Genomic DNA, 23,596 nt, shown 5'->3' with positions numbered 1-23,596 from the left:
AGTTCCATCGTCAGACCTCAAGACTTTGCATATACCTCCACATGGGAATACTTCCTGCACCAAGAATTTCACTGCTGGTTTAGCATCGGGGTGTGTACAGGGTCTAGCCTCAAACCATTGGGAGAATGGACAAATGACAACAATGAGATAACAAACATTTCTGCACCTGCTTATCGTCTCCAAATAGTCGATGTGGAGCTCTCTGAAGGGCCCTGAAGGTCCAGGCAAAGTGCTGTTTAAAGTCTTTATGGTATTTCCAGTGTTGAACTGGTGACATGTGTCACAGTTCGATATGAACTTACTTACCTGTTCCTGCAAGTTAGGGATGAAACCATCCTCCTGGAGGTACGCTTCTATTTGTCGCCAATACATGTGCAAAGGGTAATGCAGCTTCTCCAGAGCTCCCCGCCAAATCACACACTCCAGTGTAATGTCTAATGGTACCTTGAGGCAAAAGATTCCTTTCCCATGGCTGTACTGGTGCCTGTGCTGGCACAACTGACCGTGGCACATAGTATACTGTCTCCTGCTTGCAAGTAACATCTTAAGTACTTTTCCAACTCTTGATTAACACGTTCCACTTGACCATTAGTCTCGGGATGATATCCAGATGTTAATTTAACTTCCACACCAAGACTTCTACAAAAGGCCCTCCAAAATTTTGAAATAAACTGAGAACCTCTATCGGAAATCACATGACTAGGTAAACCATGCAGCCGAACAATGCCTTGAGAAAAATGCCGTGCCAAACTTTCTGCAGTAACTTCCCCTTTAATTGGAATAAAATGACTTTCTTTAGTAAGTAAATCAACAACAACCAAAATTGTAGAACAACCCTGATCCTTAGGGAGATCAACTATAAAATCCATAGAAATAGTATGCCACGGATGCGGCGGAATTGGAAGAGGTTCTAATAAACCCATTGGTTTACCCACATGTGACTTGGCTCTAATACAAGTCTCACAAGTCTTAACAAAGTTTAAAATGTCACTTCTCATTGTATCCCACCAAAATTCCCTCCTGACCAACTCTAAAGTTTTTCTAAACCCTGGATGACCTGAGAGTTTTGATTCATGACAATCAATCAAAATTCTTTCACGGAGCTTCTCTGAAGGAAGATATAATCTAGTGTCGAAATATGGTAAACCATTTTTAATTTTGCTCACTGGGTCCTGTCTCACCCATTCATCCATTTGTTCAGAAGTCATACAGTCTGGAATTTCTTTAGAAAAACTTCCTTCATCAAAAACTCCCGCCACAATAAAATGTTCAGAGGAAATCACAGGTTGTTGATCAATCTCCTTCAATTGTTCACTACCAGGAAACTGACGAGACAAAGCATCTGCCTTTCCATTTTGACTTCCAGGTTTAAAAGTAATTACAAAATCATAATCTGAAAAGAATAATGACCATCTTAATTGTCTGGGTGTTAAAGTTTTAGCTGATTTTAAAAATAAAAGATTTCGGTGATCAGTCAAAACTGTCACAGTGTGTCTAGCTCCATTTAAATAATGGCGCCATTCCTCAAAGGCTGCCTTGATCGCTAAAAGCTCACGATCCATGATGGTATAATTGATTTCAGCTGAAGAAAATTTTTTGGAAAAATAAGCAACTGGATGCAATTGTCCAGTGTTTTCATGCCTTTGAGATAAAACCGCTCCCATAGCCAGATTGGAGGCGTCTGCCTCAACAAAAAAAGGCTTAGAAGGATCAGGATGTAAAAGCACAGGTCCTGTAATGAAACGATCTTTCAAAACCTGAAAAGCCTCTTCAGCTTCTTCACTCCAAATGAATTTTACTCCTTTCTTAAGAAGTTTAGTAATAGGAGTAATGATTTGAGAGAATCCTTCGATAAATCTCCTATAAAAATGGCAAAGCCCAAAAAACTCTGCACCTCCTTAACTTTAGTCGGAGATGGCCAGTCTTTGACAGCCTTAATCTTCTTTAAATCCATCTCCAACCCACCAGGAGTAATCACAAAACCAAGGAATTCAACTGAAGAAGTATGAAATTGGCTTTTTTCCAATTTTGCAAATAAATGGTTTTCTCTCAATTTTTGTAGGACCAATTTTACATGACTTTGATGTTGTTTCAAATCTTGTGAATAAATCAAAATATCATCGATGTAGACTACAACAAAAATGTCCAGAAACTCACGTAGAACTTCATTAATAAAAAACTGAAATGAAGCTGGGGCATTACATAATCCGAAAGGCATCACTAAATATTCAAATAATCCATACTTAGTCTTGAAAGCTGTCTTCCATTCATCTCCCTCTTTTACTCTAACAAGATGATACGAACCTCTCAAATCCAATTTAGAAAATATTTCAGCTCCTTGTATCTGATCTAACATAACTGAAATTAAAGGAAGTGGATATCTGTTTTTGATGGTTACCTTATTTAGAGCTCTATAATCAATACAAGTCCTCAATGATCCCTCTTTTTTAGGCACAAAAAATAAAGGATATGCCACCGGGGACTTGGAATGTCTTATGAAACCCTTTGCTAAATTTTCAGTTAAATACTCCTTAAGGTAATCGTTTTCCTTTTCAGTAAGTGCATAAACCCTGCTACAAGGTAAAGTGGCTCCTGGTTCAAGTTCTATCTTACAATCAAATGGTCTATGAGGAGGAAGACCACCTGCCACTACCTCATCAAAGACATCACTGAATTCTTTGTAGCAATCAGTTAACTCTTCCATAACAGCTCCAATAGTATGAGAGTGAAAAAGAGCTCCAACCTCTCCTAAGAACCTTGCACCCTTAACATCATCAATCTGAGTATCTTCAAGGGATTTACCTTCAAAACAATGTTCCTTACAAAAATTGGAATTTAATTCAATCACCCTTCTGCCCCAATCAATCAAAGGATTATGATGTGTAAGCCAGGGCATGCCAAAAATAATCTTCAATTGTGGAGCATCGATAATCTCAAAAATCAACTCCTCTCCATGGTTCCCTGCCATAATCATTAGTAAGGGAGAAGTTTCATGTGTGATTGGTCCTGAAGTTAATTCTGATCCATCCACTGAACTAACCTGCTCAGATAAAACCTTCTTCACTAAGGGAATACCTAAACTCTTTGCTACTCCCCAATCCATAACATTCCCAGTTGCTCCTGAATCAATAATCACAGGACCACTACCCACCAATTTCTTTTCAAAAATCAAGGATACATTAATTGTTATGTGAGGAACTGCCGCCTGAAGAGTATTGGCTACTTGATGATTCTTGCCGTCAGGATTTTGTACTTTCTTTGGAGTGTAAGGGCAGTTCCCAAGAAAATGTCCACTCCTTCCGCAATAAAGACAGAGATTATTTTTTCTTCGCCTATCTCTTTCCTCCTTAGAAAGAGGTCCTCTAATTCTTCCTGAACTTTCTGAATTTTTTGACCTAAAATCTCTATTTACAAACTCCAGCCTAGGTCTATCAAATCTAGCATTAGATTTATTCTCTTGTTTATTGTCTCCCCTCCTGCGCTCCAATCTTCTTTCATAGAGGCGAAAATCTAACTGTACAACTAAATCCATCAAGGCGTCACAAGAAGTTGGTCTATTTACCACCACAGACAAGGCGTCTTTCAATTCATCCCTTAAACCTCTGTAAAAAAGGGATGCTCTCTTCTCTTCTGGCCAGTTACTTTCAACAACTAGAGTCTTAAATTGGGTAATATAACTTACTAACGATTCCCCTGTTTTAACTCAAGCAGTTCACCATCAACTTGTAAGGATTCCTAACGTTTATCAAATAACTTACTGAACTGCTCCTTAAATAATTTAAAATCATACAAAGCTAAATCTTTTTGTTTAACCAACACTCCTGCCCAACTAGCAGCCTCCCCTGAAAGATAAGATATCATAAATGTTACCTTTGACATATCAGAAGAAAACACTTCCGGCCTACTTAAAAAATGTAATTCACATTGAGTGAAAAATGTTTGAAATCTTTTAGCCTCACCAGAAAAACGTTCAGGTGGTGCCAGAGGCACCGGTAAAATTAAAGACTTTAAACCTCCAATTGCTCCTAACCCAGAATCTCCTCTCTGTCTAGAACCTTCCCTTTCCAGAACTGGAGGTTCCAAAATCTGTTCTTCTCTCCTACCTACCAACCTTTCTTCTGACATTTCCTGAATATGTGTTACCTTAATATTTAACTCCTCAATCTTTTTATTTAAAAGGACATTCTCATTTATAGAAACCCTTAATTCTTCCCTCAACTCCTTAATCATATCCCCCAAGGCTTCCATAATTATTCTGGGAAGTGGTCTCAGCAGCTCAGGCGAAGTTAACTACTTGGGCCTTTCATTCTGTCAGGCTGGTAATATCCACATCCAACGCAGGAGCTGCTGAGTCCCACGATCCCACTAAGATGTCTAGCTCACAACTAAGCTGAACAGCTGAGTTCTAGACACCCCTGGAGGAAAGGGGGAAAAGTGGATAAAATAACAAATCAGACACTGGATCTTCTATCTTCATCCGGTCTCTGCATGAATGAAAATTGTTAAGCAATAAATAATATTATAAAACTAAACAACTATTATTTTATGAATATCAACAATCCTACCTGAATACCCTCTGCAAAAAGCCCAGAGGATGATAATTATTTCTATATATTTCTTTTAGTTTTGAAATAACTCCAACTCTTTTACCCTAAAAGCTAACTTTGGTGGTCATGTTTCATAACTGTGCTGCTGAAAACCAATGAACTGAATGTCATTACAAGTGACTAAACTGATGGAGGTTCCTTGTGGAAATAAATGAACTTGAAGAAAAGAAAATGTGTTTCCAAACAATGTCACTAAAACTGTGAACACAAACTCCAGAATGTCTCAAGAAGATGAGTCTTTTGAATGAAGCACACTTGAAAAAATAGTTGAAAACACAGAAATAATCTTTTGTTTTCCTTAAAATTATACTATTTCCTTAATCAGTTCATTCCATTTCATTTACCTCTCTTTATGGAAATAGTTCAACAACCAAAGGAAATACCATTTAATGTTGAGTGCAGTTTTAAAGTAAAGTTATTCCTCAAAAACGTCTTTGCATGTAAGGAGATGCATTTGGAAGATTCCTCATATAATATGGTAAACAAGTCTTATATATTTTCCTCTTTGTTAAAAATACCTTGGCTCAAAAATAAATATCCTTCTTGGTGCTGCTTTTAAAAAACAAGGTTGCCTGTGCAGTCATTAACTTTAATAGCCTTTAAATATCATGTTTTCATGACTTAATCTCTGATGAATGAGATTGCCATGTAAAAACACTGGCTTCACAACACAACGTCTTTTAATCCTTGCACTTCAGAGGAGAAAATAACAGAAGATAAGGCTAACTTTGGCAGTTCATTTAGATTAATTACATAAAAAGTACTTAGCTTATTTTTTGCTTTAGAAGACCTCTCAGCATTTTCTTCCACAGGGAAAATTAATTTCTTTAGAGTAGATGTAACTTGAATGAGTTGTTTCTTTTTCTTTTAGTGTTGAAGATATTTTCTTAAGAGTTTTCCAAGGCCCAAAACATAGGAGATAAACAGACACATGACCAGCTCAGGAAACTAAACTAATGAAAGGCAGTTTAGAATGTTGGGAGTCACACCATTGTCATCCTGCCACCCAATCAGAACTCCTGCCTCTGCCCTCCATCTTGGCTTGGGGTATCTGCAGTACTCTGAATATGGAAGTTAAGGCCCAACCATTTTAACAGTGAAAGGACTATATTTAGTTTTTAAACCTAACAATGAAATAAGCAAAGAACATAAGGATAATAATTCTTTAATTACCACCTATTTACTATGGAACCTGACAGTATACGATGTGAGTGTGTGTTGCTGATCAGCGCAGTGACCCTAAGTCAGTTGATCAATTCGTAAGCAATCCTATATGCAAGTCCTTATTCAATATAGATTCCAAATATGTACCATATAGATAATTATATTTATTGGCAAGATGGAATATATCAACAGCCGACACATGTTTCGACCAACCCGTCGTCCTCAAGGCTGTATACATCCCAAATAATAAAAAAGTGAAAGTTTCAGAACTAGAGAGAATTACACCATGAAAAATTCCCCATTACATTCATTATGTCATGCACAGGTATCATTACCATAATATCAAACCGTTATTATTACATAACATGTTGTAAATCAGGCAGGACGAGGAGGTACAGAAAGATAAGACAAAGATGCAATGGTCAGTTCCTGAGATAATTGCAACTTACATTACTTAGCCTAATACATTACATCTGCTGCCCCTGTGATTCATTAGTACGGCATAAGTAACTAGTGTTCACATAGAATGATGAAATACAAAGTTAGTTTAAAACTCTAGCACATGTGAATTGCCAGTTTCATCAAAAGGGGGTTGTACTAGCCCTTGTGTATTCTTCAACGATTTCTTAAGATCCGTTAATTTGGAAAATAAATGTTTTGCATATTACTAATACCGTCAGCTAAGCACCACCCAGGTGTTTTACCACATACAGCTGCCCAAGAACCAGTGAAAAAGTAATGACTCACCGATTCGAGCAATAACCGAATTCTAAATCAGAAAAACAAAATTAAAAGTACAACTGTGTGAGTTGCTGAAAGTCCTTAAGGCAAATAATATTGACCTTGTGTATGATAAGAAAATAGATAAACCCTTACCCTGGTGTAGTATGGGCTAAACACGTCACCAGTTTATTTGATTAAGGCAACAAATGTAATATGTTAATCCACACTTGATAATGTATCGCAGATGGGGAGCAGGTGCAAGTGGATCTAGGTCACCTGGCCTAAGCCCCGCCCACCTGATGCCTTCCTGCCTGCCGCTCTTTTTCACCACTTAGCAAGCCCTGCCCATCTGGTGCCTTCCTGCTTCCCACTCCTTTTCACCACTTAGCAAGCCACGCCCACCTGGTGCCTTCCTGCTTGCCGCTCTGTTTCCCTACTTAAGGAGCCCTCCAGCTTCTTTTCCTTTGCAGATGGGAGCAGGTGCAAGTGGATCTAGGTCACCTGGCCTAAGCCCCACTAACCTGGTACCTTCCTGCCTGCTGCTCTTTTTCACCACTTAGCAAGCCCTGCCCACCTGGTGCCTTCTTTCACCATCACTGTCTTGTGGCCAATGCTGGATTTGACTTTTATGGACTTCATTCATTCACGGTGCGTCACTCTTTCTCAACTCTCATGCTGGACTTCCTTTGCATCTTGTACTCATGGTGGCCCTGAATCATGCTGTTCCCATCTTCATCTTGTATCCAGGCTTGCAACATTATGTGTTACTACTGACTTCTGCAATTGTATTCGCTCTCCACTCTTGCTTCTCCACTCTTTTTGACTGCTTACTCTCTTTTCTCTCCTCCCTTTTCCTATCTCCTCCCCTTACTTTCTTCTATGCACTTACTCTATCAGAATTATCCCTGGACCTAATATGATCGCATCCTCGTCTGTTTCCTCCACCCTCCCATTAGTGTTTTTTTCCTCCCCACCACCCCTCCAGCACTATCTGAAATGTCGTCAGGCCTAGTATGATAGTCGCTTGTTTTGTTCCTCCCCTCCCTTTCTGCACCCCTCTCCCTCACCTTTTGTTTTTCTCCGGCTCTACCAGAAATGTCAAAAGGCCTAGTACGTTAGTCGCCTGTCTGTTTCCATTTCCTTCCCACTCCCCCCTCCCTTCCTTATCTATGTCTTAGCTCTTGCACTATCTGAAATGTCGTCAGGCCGAGTACGATAGTTAATTTCACATCCTTACTGTTCACTACTCTCGAACCTCGACTCCAACACTCCTTGTGTTCTCATTCTGCTCGATCTCTCTTCTGCATTTTTGACACGGTCAACCATGCCATCCTGCTCAACCGTCTCCGTGATAACCTGGGTATCAGTGGTCAGGCTCTGGCGTGGCTGACCTCTTTCCTTTCCAATCGACCCTCCCAGGTCCAACTGGGGTCCTTCCTCTCTGACATCTTTTTCTCTACATGTGGTGTCCCACAGGGATCTAATCTCTCTCCCTGGCTGTTCAACCAGTATCTGGCACTCCTTGCCCACCGCATCGCCACTCTCTGCGCTAGCTTTCAGTGCTATGCGGACGATACCCAGCTCATTTTCAGGCTACCCTCGGCCTCCTCCTCTCCTTCCCTCATCTCCGACTGTCTGTCTGCTATCCAGGAATGCTGTGCCGCCAATGACCTCTGCCTTAATGCCAGTAAGACTGAGATTCTACTCATCGGCACACCCACTCCCTCCTTCCCTGCAGTGCTCTGGCCAGCCTCTCTTGGCCCGCTTCCTGCTCCTACTTGCAAGGCAAAAAACCTCGGGGTCATCTTCGACTCAACACTCTCCTTCTCTCCTCATATATCTGACGTCTCTAAGAAGTCACACTACCAGCTGCACCTCCTCAGAGGTATTCTTCCCTTCCTCTCCTTCCCCCAGAAGCTCACGGTCTCCAGAGCCCTGGTTCTCTCGAAGCTGGACTACTGTAACAGCCTCTATCTTAATCTGCCTGCCTCCACTCTCCACCCTCTGCAACTCATCCAGAACAGGACTGCGAGACTTGTCCTTGGCCTCAAGCCCAGGGACCATATCTCTCCAGGACTGAAATCTCTACACTGGCTCCCAGTGGCTGCGAGGATTAAGTTCAAAACCCTCTGCATTGTCCACAAGGCCTTCTGGGGCCTGGGGCCTAAATAACTTCAACTCTTTCTTCCTAAATATCTTCCTTCCCGAGCCCTCCGCTCATCTGTCTCCAACTCCCTCAGGGTGAGCCGCTTCTCGAAGCAACGAGCTGGGGGTAGATCTCTCTCTGTGGCAGGGGCCTCTCTCTGGAACAGCCTTCCTGCCTCCCTGAAACTTGAGGAGAACCATCTTCGGTTCCGGAAGCACCTCAAAACCTTCCTCTTTGCTTCTGCTTTCTCTCCCCTGCTAAATTCTTCACTGAAACTGCACTGAACCTGCACCTGGGCCACTCTCACCGACCTCGGTCCTTGGCCCAGCCACTCTCCACTTGCACTGCCTCCCTGGCAACCCCTGCACTGCGGGACTGTCTCTGCATCCCTACAGCTCCCCCTCCTAGCACTTGTCTGCACTTACCCTGCACTTGCCACCACCTTGGCCCTACTTATTTATTATTTATTTATTTTATTCTACTTACCCTGGTCAGCACTCACCCCCTCCCGCCCTCCCCTTCCACTTTTTCCCTTCCCCCTACCCCTGCACTTGCGCGATCTGAATGACACCTGGCCTAGTAGGATCGTTGTCTGTCTTCCCCTTGTTCCCCCATCCCTGCCTCGTCGCGCCTTGAAACACTTGTGTATAGGCGCGTTACAAATGCCATATCATAACACTATCATATCATAGCCTGTAAGAATGTGGTTGTATTTTCCCTTGTTCCCTCCCTTGCCTTGAAGTGCTTTGAAACACATCACATTGTGTATAGGCCCTATATAAATAAACGATCATATCATATCATATATCATATATCTGTAAGAATTCTAAGCATCTATTTGGAAAAAAATCAACCTTGCGTACACCATCTCATATCCAGATAATAGGTTAAACAAACTCACCAAACGGTTCTAATCCTTATATAATTCCGCAGCTTGTCCTAAAAAAGAATCTATCTTATTTCACGTTGAAGTCAGTATTCCCAACAAAGTGTCACTGTAAATTGAAATCCAATCCATGAATCAAATAGCCTAGAAAAATGTAAGCAAGCTCATCCAAGCTGAATCCCGTAATATTATTAAAATGATCTTACCTAAAGTGTGGTCAAATCCCTCTTGCTCAAAGGTAGATATTTCCAAACACACTTCTTATAACGTTCCCATTTCATATGTTTTATATTCAATTGACAAAAAAATTATGGCGCTATCCTGAATGGCAGCTGCATTGTCTGTAAAAGCCAGGTGCCAATACCTAAAACAAGCACAAAAGAGGCTTGGCAAACTCTAAGTAACCTGAAGTACAAAGCGGTTGTAAAATGTGCTGGTATGCCTCCTTACCAATTGGAATCAAGTGAAAAACGGGCTAGATCCTGCGTTCTCTCCCGCAACGCGCATCCGGCGCCATGTTAGAAACCTATTTAAATCATAAACCATGCGTGTGACATCATACACGTGGCAATCATAATAAATAGACATAATAATAAAACGTCATCCGCAAACCCAAATAATAATGTTTGTGCTGCCCAGCTTACTTGCGCAGTCATGGTGCTGCATGAAACCCTGAAATAACTAAATTGTGAAAAATAGGCACAGAAATACAGACCTACAGCATTTGGGCAAACGTCCTGTGATGGCCTCCTATAATTATAAACATGGCATCTGACGTCACACGTGACGTATGATGTCACGCGCAATCGAGAAATGAACGTCATGAAAGAACCAATATGATCATGGTTGTGTTAACCAACTTAATAGTGCAATCTTATTGCTGGGAGAATTCTAAAATACCTGATCACATGGCGGAAAACGGGCACAGAATTATAGTACCGTGCCAGGTGGGCAACATAGTTGTTATAACCTCTCTTGTTGATGAAATATAGTTAAAAGCCACAAACCTGAGTAGACCAGTCACTCCTCATCAGATAACGAAATACAGTAAAGTGCCAGATTGGAGCTGGTCCAGACAATAATTATCATACTACAGGTCTAATACCCGAAATGGTCTACCGTTAATAGTCCACACAAACTGGTTCCCTGTTAGGACCATGGATTAAGGCACCATAAATTGCAATGTCAGACAGTCCCCTCCCAAATAGAGTATCCCATTTTAGGAGATTACTCCTTGATGAATTAGAAAATATCAGTGACTGCCAAAATTTCAATAATACCTATTCCACCAATATTGGGGAAATTAAATTGTTGAACATTCCCAGGAGGGCGTGGAATTCTGTAAGGAAACAGTGACTCCCAGTACTATAGTTAGAACTGTTAGCTGGAAATTGGATAATTGGAATAATCCAAATGTAGCACCCACCCAATAGGGGTATGCATGTATATGTCACTGAAATATGGCATTTCATTTGTGCATAGGGTGTAACAAGATTATTGCTGGAATTAACATCATAGAAACACGTTCATCTCGTGCTCGGAATTGAGCCCTACTTGACCACACCGTAGATTGATTATGAGTTTAGACTCAATCTGCATTAACCTGAGCTGAAGGTCGCCTCCCCTTTTGCCTAAATTGGCTTTTTTTTAAACCAGCAAGTTGAATATTTTTCACGTCATCCATTTGATGGAATTCCTGCCAGTGCATTGCTAATGACAGCCTGTGATCCTGTTTATTAAGACTGGAGATGTGTTCTCTAATTCTAGTACGAAGCTACCTAATGGTGCTGCCTACGTACACCTTCAAACAAACACAGACAATTGCATAGACCACAAATTTGGTCCGGCAATTGATAAAGTCCTTAATCGTGATTTTGATGCCTTGCTGACTGACAAATTCTTGACTATCCGGATGTGCAAACCTGCACATGGTACAGGTCCCACATTTGAAAAACCCTTTGGTGGGGTTCAGCCAATCCATGCCTTTTGGGCTAGTATTAGTCAATAAAGAAGGACAAAGTTTATTTTCGAAAGTCGGTGCTTTAGTATAGATGAAAGTAGGTCTTTCATTGAGAAAGGGCAAAATAGCCCTGTCCAATCGTAAGATACCCAGTGTTCGAGTACTATCCTATATAACACATTGGCATCTCTAGTGTATCGAGTAATGAGATCAACACTCTTCCTTTGATGAGATGCTACTTTATCCTTCTTAGTTGGTTTGAGCATATCTATTCTTGGTTTGAGCATATTATTCTTCTAGCCATGATCGAATTGATGTCTGGTGTATCAGGATACATAGCTCTTTAAGCTGCCCACACGTTTGCCCTGCAATTATTAAAGGGTGCACCATCATGGTCATTTGTGTCTCGCTGTACCCCTGGATATCCCTCTTTCCTCCAAATTTCATCTGCCTACTTTCCTATAAGGACGGTGAGCACCTTTTTCATCTCTCACGGCCAACATAATGCCTGCAGTCTATTTTTCCAATGCATAAATCCACTTCCCCGCCCCTGCAGTGAGCGAGGGTAGTGACTTCATACCAGTCCATATGCTTGCAAGGGACATATTGTGCTCTCCCCATCCCTTTCTGTACTAATGGAAACTGTCTTCTCTGTACCTTTGTTGGGGTTTTACCTGTTATCCCTTTGCACTTCATCACTACTACACGACCACCACAGCGCGTCCTAAGACACCATGGTGTCATTTCCCTAACAGTTGCCTCAGGTGCTGAGGCACCCTGAAGTCCTTGTTCTCATCTGATTCCCATTCCTCTTCCTCCACTACATTCCTTACTCCTTCTGACTGCACCAAATCGTAGCCCATGCTAACACAGTGCACTGATTCTGGGACTAATGTCTCTAGTTCCCCTTCTAAGGACACTTTAAGGTCTGTTATAACCGCATTATCTACTTTAAAGAGGAGTTGTTCTGACTTCCACTGATCCAATCCTATTCCTGCTGCCTGCCTGTCGCCTTCTCCCTGCTTCTCTCTTCCTTGATGTCTTATTTGCGCTAACCTTCCCTCCACCTGCTGCAGTGCTTCCTCTAAGCTTCTGCATGCTTGGCTCTCCACTTCCATTCTTAATTTTTCTTCTATCCTAGCCGCTGGAGGAAATGTTTGTTTCCTCCTCACATCTATTAGGGTGGAGTATCGAGATGATGGAGGCAAATACTGGGATTAGTACATCATGCAGCCAGTGATAAGAGAAAGCACCCATATGGTGGCAGGGTCGTAGGTGTCTCTGAACCCTCCTGTATCTGCCCTACTTTGGCAACATTAGCTTCCGGGTCATTTCCGGACTCCTCGAAAATCCACCACTATTCCAATATTCTCTGCCTTTGTTCTAATTTCGTACCCTTATACCTTGTTAATAAGAAGGTATACATATTCTCCAACATCCCTGCATCATGTGTTTCTTTTTCGGGCCAAGATCTAAACATTATACCCTTAGTTTCTTTTACCCATTGTCTATGGTATTTAAATCTTTTCCTTGTATCTTGGAAGCGACTGGCACAGATGATCAAGTGGAGTCTCCATGCGCCCTTATAATCCTTTAGCTAATCAAAAAACAAAAATCTAAAGACAAAGCTGAACCTGCGGCACGTCAAAACTAATGCAAGAAATTCCCTACCAAAAGCTACTTATTTCCCTCAAAATTCTTAAAAAACCTTTAAAAAATCACTTGCCTCTTCCACACTCACACCACAAAAAAACTTGTCACTAATCCACATTAAGCATTCTTACACAGAAGGCAGCATATTATCAATAATAAAACACAATACCATAGTTATTTATCAACTAATCTCCGCTGCTTGAGCACTGAAGAAGTGTGGTGTTTTCCACTAAAACACCACTCTTCCCTCTCTAGGACAGCATTTTTGACTACAACAGTCTTTTCCTGGCTACAGGAAGGTCTCTTCTCTCTACTTTAACTGCCAAAAATAATCAAGAACAAAAAGGACTTACAACATGGAACCATCCTACCATCATACCCATAAGTCAAAATCTCTCACTTTTATTCAATTTCAATTAACTTCCTGACTCCAAAAATAACTCAACAACCCCTCTTCCTGACTCCACAACCCTCTTGTACAATCCCACAAGTTTAAAAATAACGTTTTCCCACTCTCCCTAATTGGTTTTCTCACAAGAATGCACTCATGTGAAATAGACGTCCTCCAAAGCTTTCTGAAGCAGTGCCTTTCAAAGAATCTGCCCGATTGGACTGCGGCACCTCCAGACGAGTTAGCAGACCAGTCTTCAATTAAACTGGTGCCTTCAGGCCATTTCTGTCTTTGCACAGAAACTGATCACTCCCCAGATAAGAGCCGCAGTCAGTCAAGTGTGCAAAAGGGCAACCAACCACAGAAAAACCTGGAAATCACGTCAGCCGGTCACCAAATATAAGGTAGTGACTCAAAGATTCCAATGTGAAAGAACGGCTTCCACAAAGAAATTAATGCACTTTGTCAGAAAACCATTTTATTTCATACTAATGATCGAGAGGGGCTGTCGGTTCCTTGGAGCTGAAAACTAACACGATTATCTCCGAATGACAAGAAGGTTTCTTATAGACACAGTTTGACAATTTACATAATCACAAATAGTTTGTTACAAAGTCATTCTCTAACCATTAGAGTTAACCAATGGAGGATTGGCTAACTCTAATACAAAGTAATTTAATACCCCTAGCTTTAAAACTTCATTGGATGCATTCACAAAGTACAACTCCTTTGACATGTGATCTTCTTTCATAGTTATGATGTACTCCACATAATACATTTATAATTCATGAATATCTAAGTTTATAATTCCGACCCTGTGACAGAAGCCTATTAACGCAGATGGTGATTGTGCAAGGCTTTCCATAAACACTTGAAGGCAAGGGGAGGTAGAGAAATAAAGAAGCACCCCTGTGAAGCAGCAGTAAATCCTTATTATCCTAGATGATAATAAGTCATTTATAACACACCTGTACACAAGTGTTTCTAGGTGTGACAAGGGAGAGAAGACAGAGGAAGGACAAAACAAACAATCTTACTAGGCCTTGTGTCATTCAGATTGTGCAAGTGCGATAACGCAAAGTGCTGGGGGGCAGGGAATGCTCTGGTGTCCCATACTATTTTCCCTGCATCCCTCCATGTAATCCTATTTGCGAATGCCATCTCAAGTCATATAGCCTTCTGCATACATTCTACTTATTTCGCTGAAAGCCCATAAACCATCTGCTCATCTGCTCTCAATGTAACCCTCCATGTAACCGGACCTTTCTGGTCATCAAAAAACAAGCCTTCGTGCTCCCAGTGAAATTACACTTTGCATCTAGGAACCCAATCTGGCCATAAAAACGGAACAAATGTTTTTCCATTCCATTCTCACATTCAGCCCTTTGAGATGTTACCACAACTGCCCATATGCAGTTCGCTTTCTACCCCCTTCCATGACCTCAGTCATCCAGCTCCACAAACCAGGCAAAAAATCCATTCCTGTGAGTCCAGGGTCTCTGCGGTCTACTAATACACCAAGCAGATGAAACCTGCATTCTGTGACATCTCCATGTAACCACAATAAACCCATATTTCCCAGTGCTCTAAATGGATCTACAATCTAAACTATTGTTGAATTCCCATGTTTGTTTCCCCTTCAATGAGCTCTTCTATCGCATGCATAAAGCTCCCCAGTACATACTTATCTGCGCTACAAATTGTACATTGCCCAATACATTGTATCCATGCTACTGATGTTGCTGCCTACTGTGACTCTAAAATGTATCCAAGCAAAACCAAAAGTAACACTCATTTCAGTTCTTCCAACTACATTGAACATATATTTAGTTGCAACATCGCATCTAACCCATCCGCACTATGACATAGTCAAATGTATGTAGTGTGAACCTCTTTGCCATGTTAGGACCTGAATCGTCTACCGCAACAACCGTATTAGGTAGGTGTGCTCATGACTAACAAGCAGGTTCCCAATACCCTGTTTTCCACCTGCTGCATAGGCCTTGGGTGGCTATAGGCTCTTGACCAGAACCATATGTAACAGCCGAAGTTGGTAATGTAGTGTGGCAATTGGATGTATCTGATATGGGTACAATTGGAACTTTTCAGAATGAAACTTATAGTACACTAGCAAAAAGTACCCGTTCTGCGAACGGACATGACAACACTTTCATCAATTGTTGGAAATCAATTATCATGATTGAGTCAATAATGGACCTCTTAAATGATTTATGGAGATTTGCCAATTGTCCATGCACTAATGTGAATGTAGGCATTTCCAGGGGCCTTTGCATTACGGATTAATGTAAATGAGTCTGGAGTGATGAATCCAAGATTTTTAGCTGACACCGCATTTGATACTCCAGAGGAACAGTATGTAGAGGAGTTACCGCCGCAGAGACCTGGTATGGTGATGTAGGTGAAGATTCACCTACAGAATAATTGTGCAGTGGATGTTATGGCTGATGTTAGGTGTAATGAAATGAACCTTTAAGGATTCCATTTGCCTTCAAAAAGAAAAGGTTTATTTTGTTAAGGTGTCTGGAAGTTGGTAGGGTCTAAAGCTAGAAAAATCTAGTGATGTCCATGGTTTAAACCACGAAGATTATAAGTACCTTCGTGGTGGTCTCTGTTGTGATATGCACACATGACTTGGAAGAAGAGAAGTCTAAGAGGCTAGATGGCCGACCACTAATAACACATGGGAGATGGAGGCATGAGTTAGTAGTATTTCCTATGGATCTGCTGGAAAGTGGGAACCAGGTCACATAGAGGAATGTTAATATTTTTCTGTTGACATTTCTGTTGTTCAAAGTAGTAGTTAGGTGGAGTTTGAGCAAATATTTTGGTGTTGTCAATGTGCAAATCCTTATCGATGCATTTTGGGAAAACTACACAATTATTAGTCATACTGTTTGTACAATCAGAGTCTTGCAAACATTCAATGGCAGTGGTGCAAGGCGCTCCTATGTTTTAGCTTTTACTCTTCACATATTTATTTGCCCCTTTTCCCTGCTGGTTTTGATGAAAGGCACATTGTCCTTTTCCTTCACACACCTTGGTGCAGTGGGATGGTAGTAGATCTTGAAAGGGAATTGAGTAGTAAGACGGCATGTCCTGTTACCTTCCCAGAAGCAGTAGTGGCCACTAGCCTTCCATCTACCCACTGTCTGTGGATGAATATCTACTCCTAGAATAATTATGGTGATTGACACTAGAGACTTGTAACCTGTTCCTGTATTTGATGTAAAGGTGTCTCCCTGACGCACTGAATGTGGAGCATGCTCAAAGTCCAAGCTCCTGGATGCACTCCAAGTACATGCAAATGTAGTCCACAGCGTGGGCTACTGAACAGTGTGTTGCAGTCAGAAGGGTGATACATGGCCCCTCTTCCTCTTACTTAATTTAACTTTTTTCTTCCAGAGGCATACAGTACAATTGTAGTGTTCAGTGCATATTGTTTAACAAATAAAGCTGCATCCCTTTGTACTGCTGATAGGAGGCTGCTTTTGAGGCTGATAATTTGTTTAAGAAGATAGTACAAGTGTTGCCATTTAACAAATATATTGGAAATGTAAACCAAAATAGTAACAGGACAGAAAAGGCTATTGTATTCACTAGGGTAATTCTTACTCACATCAATGTGTAATTGCATATAATTTCATCCATATGATTATTTTTTTACTTTAACCACATATAAATTGAAAGTCATTCTTTGATTATTTGCGAAATGTATTGCCCTCAAAAGTCTCGACATTAATGAACAAATATGAAAAAGGGCTTACATGTGTTTTATCTTATTAGTAGTAATGTTCTTTCTAGGGAATCACATCTGAAGCCCATACCCTCTCGCATAATGGAAGATGTATACTGAAAAGTTCCATGATTAGCATACATTGTTAATACATGTACCATGAACAAAGTCCAAATATATAGTGCTTTATTTAGATGAAGATATATTTGAAGATCAAATAAAACAAATTGTACGCGAATGTAGAGTTCATTATGGTGTTAGTATTATGTTAATTGTTATGATGTGGCATGATTTGTCAGTTCTGTATTGTAGCCTGCTCATTTTGTTTATTAATGTTATAAAAGAACGTTTTGCAGCAAAGGTTCTTCAAAGAACCCAAAATACCAACTTTTGGTCCTAGAAATGCATAATAGTGGTTTCAACATTCAATAAAGCACATTTGAATTGGGATATTCTCGTTTTAATAGATTAGTTTAAAAAAACAGTTTTCATTCAAACTATGAATTCACATAGTGATGTAGACACTATTTAAACTTCCTATAATTTAATGAGAGGTTTTCATCCTGAGAGGTGGTTCTGGGATGAGATTGTTGTTTTCTTCCTCGGTGGGTGTCTGGTAGTAGTCTTTATACATGCTTTCAGTGTATTTCGGCCAGCTGCCCTGGCCCACCACATTTGTGGACCTGTTTTTGTTCACATCATAAAGTCTCTGCCAGCTGTTGGATTAATTGGTTAGGTCAATCGAGGTTTCTTTACTATGGACCTCAATGTCCACTTCTACCTTTTTTTCTAGTTGAAATCCTCCACTGATATTTCCCCTTCTTCATTCTTGTCTTGACTTCTCCCACTTTCTCTTGGTGTGTTTGTATATATTCTCCAAGGCTCTCTGTCCACCTTCCTGCTTTGTGACGCCCTTCTCTAAATCTTGGTTATTCATCTCCTTATTCCTAGTTGAACGCACGTTGTAATTGTGCATGGGTAAACTTATGCAGTCAGTGTAGTTGTAGGAGGGGTTCCAAACTGTAAAATCAGTTTCTTTAAATTAGCCATACAGTATCCTGATATTTTGAGGACAATTATGTATGAATAAATGTGTTGCATAATTCAATGTTTTATCAGTGTTGATGTTTGCTGGTGTTCAATTGAAGCAAGACTGCTTAGTTTAAATTAAGTAATCTATTTTTGTGTTGGTAATGTAGATTGTCTTGTTGTGCCAGGTTTCCTTCCTTTGTAAATTGGGTCATGAACCACCCCTCCTCCCCCCAGGAAGGATAATTCTCAAAAAAGGATTGGGCTTGCAGGATTAAGACTACAAATGTTAGTATGGTGAGTTACTCATTGTTTGTTTCGCTTGCTCCTCAGGTGTGATCTACTTGAACATCCAGATCCTAGCAAACATCTACTCATGGAGGGGCATCGTGTGAGGATTTCCTTTACACCTTTCCAGATCATGTCTTTATTCATTGTGCTGAAGCAATGAACCCTGCTCCCAAAACTGCCTGCACCTCCATATTAAGGAGGCATCATTGATTCTAAAGGTTGTTTGGATGTACCATGCTCGATACCGTCCCCCATGGAAGTCGTGTGATATGAGAAGGAAGACTGAAGCGACAAGAGCCTTACAGTTTCCAGCCTATTGTATTTGCAAGACCCTAAACCAAAATAGGATCACCTTCAATGGAAGGTATATTAATCCTGGCAAGGCTACCGTACCTCGAGTCCCAGTTCTAGGATAGTACTTAATCCTATTGTGTGGTGGCATAGGCCCATCTTGGTCATGAGACTGGACGACCATTTTCGAATGGGATGGTGTTGTTTACCTTACATTATATGGAAGGAGAGCCCAGATGAGAGGAATATGGGGGTAGCTATAAAAGGGGACCTTTGTCAGTCGCATAATGTTATTAATATTAAATAAGGGTATCACATTTTTGTACAGTGGGATTGGGATGGGGTTTGTAGAAAATGCATAATTGGTATCATGTATTTGAGATTCAGGTGGTAATATGATGTGGGGCTTTCATTATGAAATGAGAATTATTAGTAATTTCTTCTTACCTTTTCAAGGGAGGGGGAGGTGTTTTATCATATTGTGCTGCAGAAAGAGAAGTTGTAGTCTTAAGTGTCAGAGCAAGCAGTGGATATCTTGAGTCCTGTTAATGTATGTATTGGTTTTGGCTACTGAAATGTAAACTCATAAATGTGGTATATTATTGAGTTACAGACTCAGTTATTAATGTGTTTGTTGACTACTGGTTATGTGTTAGGGTTATGAGTCAATGATACATGGCTCTGTTGTGGATGACATGAGATGTAGGTTTGTGTTTTTGAATGTTGATTGGCAGCGTTTGAGTGATTTGTGGATACATAATGACTTTGGACTTCAATGTAGTCAGGCATATTTAAATTGTAATTGTATACTTGAAAGTATGTGCTTTCAATTACATGATGAGATGTGTTATTTTGATAGCATGTGAAACCCACTAAGTGCACATGCTAGAAAGCACAGTTCAACAACGATGTAGATATAAGTTGACAGTAAAATATTCTGTCCCAGGAAAGATAAAGTTGTGTATTTCAGTGTGTCTCTATATCCTTTTAAATCAATTGTAATTGATTACTTCCTCTTGTAGAGTCATTATGTTCGAAAATAAAATCTACCACATAGGGGTAAACGGGGTCTGTGTGCTGGCTTTGTTTGTGGCCAATGGTTTTCATGTAACCCTATATATGGAGCTCCAATACGTGTTCACTTTGAATGGCATCACTGGTGTTGATGTGTGCAATGTTTCTCCTGAACAAGTTTGGCTTCCAGTGTAGAGAGGTTTGTAGCAAGGTCCTGTTTGACATGTAGCAACTTACTTCGTTAATATGGTGTTTCTTCTGAGTTGCTGAATGCCATACCATCACTTGGAGAATGTGCTATTGGTATGTATACAGAAGGTTGGTAAAGGAAAGCTCTTCTGTGTAATAATAATTCAACCAGCACCATGAGTATGAAAAAGGTACTAGTGACCACATTGTACAAAATAGTGATGTGAGAACTTCACCATGGATTTGTAATTCGGGTCACATGGCCCTATAGGACTAGTTATCATGGTGTCTGGAGCAGTATAAATAGTTCCCAGTTGTCACAGGTTGTGGTTGGAATAAAGTGCAGCAGGATGTTATTTGTGTCATACTCTACAAACCCCAAATGAATGGTGCAGCTGAGTAAATATGCATTATAACATGTGGGTGACACATGTGAGCTATGTAGTTGGAGAGCTGTATAGATGGTACAGTATTGGTCCCTTCCCCTATGGAGGATTCCAGTGTAGAAAGCACCAGTATATACACATGTCCATTCCCTGATAGAGGATTTCAGTATAGTAGGTGCATCATAGCAAGTACAGTATAAGGCCCAATCCCAATGGAGGATCCCAGTATAGAAAGCACCAGTTTAATTCACTTCCCCCCATGGAGGATTCTGTTAATGTACTTTCCCCTAGGAGGATCCCAGTATAGCAGAGGCTAGTACGTGGGCCTTCCCCTATACAGGATTGCAGCAGTGGAAATGTAGTGGAGCATAAACAGTCACAAATGAGGCCCATCGAGTAGGTCCACATGCTCCTGCTTCTTTTGGGGGTTCAGGAAACCACAGCAACCACCCCTTGCATGGATAACAAGGCTATGGTGGTTCTGTGGTCATTCATCAACCGTCTTTTTTTCTGTGGGCTATTTCCTTAAAAAAAAACTCATTGAAATTTTAAGGGGGTTCCCCCAACTCCTCCTCCCCTATTAATTTCACACTATTACCTACCCGCCCTACCCATATATATATATTGAAACAAAAGTAAACAAATACCGCAGAGTCTTGTTTTCTTAGAAGCTGCACTCCCATCCAATTTCGAAATCCAATAGCATCCAGCATTAGTTGCCCAACGAGGAATTCAATCATAGAGAACCAACAGCAGTAAACTGCACAGCAAAGGTTTGCATTGAGTTCAGCTTTTTTAAGAAATATAGCAGTAAAAAGTGGCTTCACAGTAGCAAAGGAGTCTAACTGATGCGTTTCGCCACACTCCTGTGGCTTGCTCACAGTAACTCCGCCCTGTTGTGGGAGCTCATTTAACCCATGACACTACAACGGACATGGAAAAGGTGCTTCTAGAGATGCTATGTTTGCATTCGGCCATCTTTGAAAGTGCAAAAAGAATAACTTGCAAAGTGCAAGTATATCACAGTATCAACATAAGAGAGATTCGTTCCAACAATGGTAAGTTTCACGGAAAGATATCTAATATATTCAATCTAAATTCTGTAAAAATATTATAATTATTTATAAAATCCAAGTTTCAATGTTGCCAGCATAATTTATCGAGCAATAGAAGAATTATAATAATCAGCCTAGTGATGCTGTATGTGCTAGAATCAAATTTGCATAGCCACATAGACGTAAGTAAAATTACATTTTCTAAATCCATATGTGAGACCATAAGACTGAGATATAGGTGCTTGGTTATGGTATGGCATTATGCAGTTCTATGTAAGTAAAACCATTGTTAAAGTGCTAGTGCGTAGTGCAAAACATTCATAGCAGCATGGTTAGATGACCAGAGTATTACATCTCCATCATCAATTAAAGTGCAAGTGTCTTATTTTTAATAAAACAGGTATTTCTACATAGCATACCATTACCCCAGCTATCTTTTCATGTCATTTATCACTAGTCACCAAGTGATGGTGTTATGTTATAAGGTCTCGCACTGGATATATAATTTGAAGAAATAAAATTACCATATTTATTATAGGGAAAGTATCTCTATGATCTTAGAAATTGAAATTATTGATGAAAAGTTAATGAAAATTAAGTAAATATTCATTACCACCATACAAAAATAAATATTTCAATCTAAAACTCGAATATTCTTATGTAGCCACAGTCGGATCTCCATGTTTCAACAAGTATTGGCTGATGTAGCAAACAACATGAAAGTGCATCTCAAATTGAATATACAATTATTCCCTATGTATGTGAGTGTCATCTAAAGATTTTTTTTTAAATAAAATTGAATTCAACCCACAGAAACCACATCAGAAAGAAGGGCAGGAAATCAGGAACAATTTTAGGAAAAAGAAGCCGTCAACAAGCAAATTTAGGGGGAAAAAAAAGTAAATAATTGTAAATAAAAGTCTGAGACAGAGCATCCCTTATTCCAATGGATTGCAGAGACCAGGCTATGCAAAGAGTAAAGGTACATAAAGAAAGCAACGGGTGGGAATTGGAATAACCAAATTACACAATTTATGTTCCCAAAAAGGTGTACAACTCCTCATCCACATTGTGGCCCATCGGGTTTTTGCTCTCAAAGTCTATGATGTACTTAGTCTCCTCCTGTCGTAGCAGTTTCTCATTATCGCCACCTCTAGGGCCTCTGGTAATTTCATAGACACCAAAAAACTTCAGAGTACTTGGATCACCATCATGGAACTCTGTGAAGTGTTTTGCCATGGGATATGAATGGTCCTTGTTGACGATAGCTCTGATATGTTGTAAAATGCGTATTTTTAATTTGCACTTAGTGCTGCCAACATACCATTTCAGGCATGGGCACTTCAGGACATATACCACAAATTCAGACTCGCAGGTAATTCTGCTTAAGATTTGTATTTGTGTCAGCAAGATGGGGTGGGTGTAACTGCTGCAATTGAACGCATATTTGCATGCTTTACATTTGCAGCACTTGAAAAAGCCTTTTCGTCCCCCTGAGAGCCAATTAATGCCTGCTGATATATGTTTAGAAGCCATATAGCTTTGAACCACTAAGTCTTTTATGGACAAACTTTTTCGGAAACTTATATCTGGCCGTGCTTTAAGCATACTGCCTAAGTCTTTGTCCACCTTAAGAACTTTCCAATACTTAGTGATAATATTTCTCATGGTGGATGAATGGCTCCCAAAAGTCGATATTAGTCTGGTAGTATCTTTTTCTGTAGTGTCCCGGGAATCAGACTGAGATGTCATCAATAGGTTTTGTCTGTTCATATCCCGAACTTTCAAATAGGATCTTTCAATTACCTGTTTGGGATATTTCTGTTTTAGGAAATTCTGAGCCGTGGTTTTACTTGCTAGATCAAAGTCTTTCACATCACTGCAGTTCCTTCTGATACAAATAAATTCTCCATAGGGAATGCTCCATAAAAGGCTTTTATGGTGTGCGCTGTTTGCGTGGAGTGGGATGTTAGCTCCAGTTATCTTTCGATGAAGTTCACACCCGATTTTTTGATCCATAATTTTAACTTTCACATCCAAAAAGACGATTGACTGTT

The 23,596-nt window shown here is 40.3% G+C and overlaps 1 protein-coding gene across 2 annotated transcripts in view; it reads left to right on the top strand.

Moving 5' to 3' along the window:
* The window catches only part of MAN2C1 (mannosidase alpha class 2C member 1), a 932,858-nt gene extending 912,899 nt beyond the window's left edge, over positions 1 to 19,959 (top strand). The window contains exon 26 of one of the 2 annotated variants that reach the window (XM_069624549.1): positions 18,647 to 19,959. In XM_069624549.1, the coding sequence (XP_069480650.1) occupies positions 18,647 to 18,764 (118 nt within the window). In that variant the 3' untranslated portion in view covers positions 18,765 to 19,959. The remainder of the gene's footprint in view (positions 1 to 18,646) is intronic. The other variant, XM_069624550.1, reaches the window with a different exon arrangement.
* The last annotated feature ends 3,637 nt before the right edge of the window (positions 19,960 to 23,596 follow it).

Source organism: Ambystoma mexicanum, chromosome 11 (assembly GCF_040938575.1).
Source record: "Ambystoma mexicanum isolate Mex_15411 chromosome 11, UKY_AmexF1_1, whole genome shotgun sequence".
Taxonomy (NCBI): Eukaryota; Metazoa; Chordata; class Amphibia; order Caudata; family Ambystomatidae; genus Ambystoma; species Ambystoma mexicanum.
Note: the sequence above shows the minus strand (reverse complement) of the source record. Positions and strands in the feature narration are given on the sequence as shown.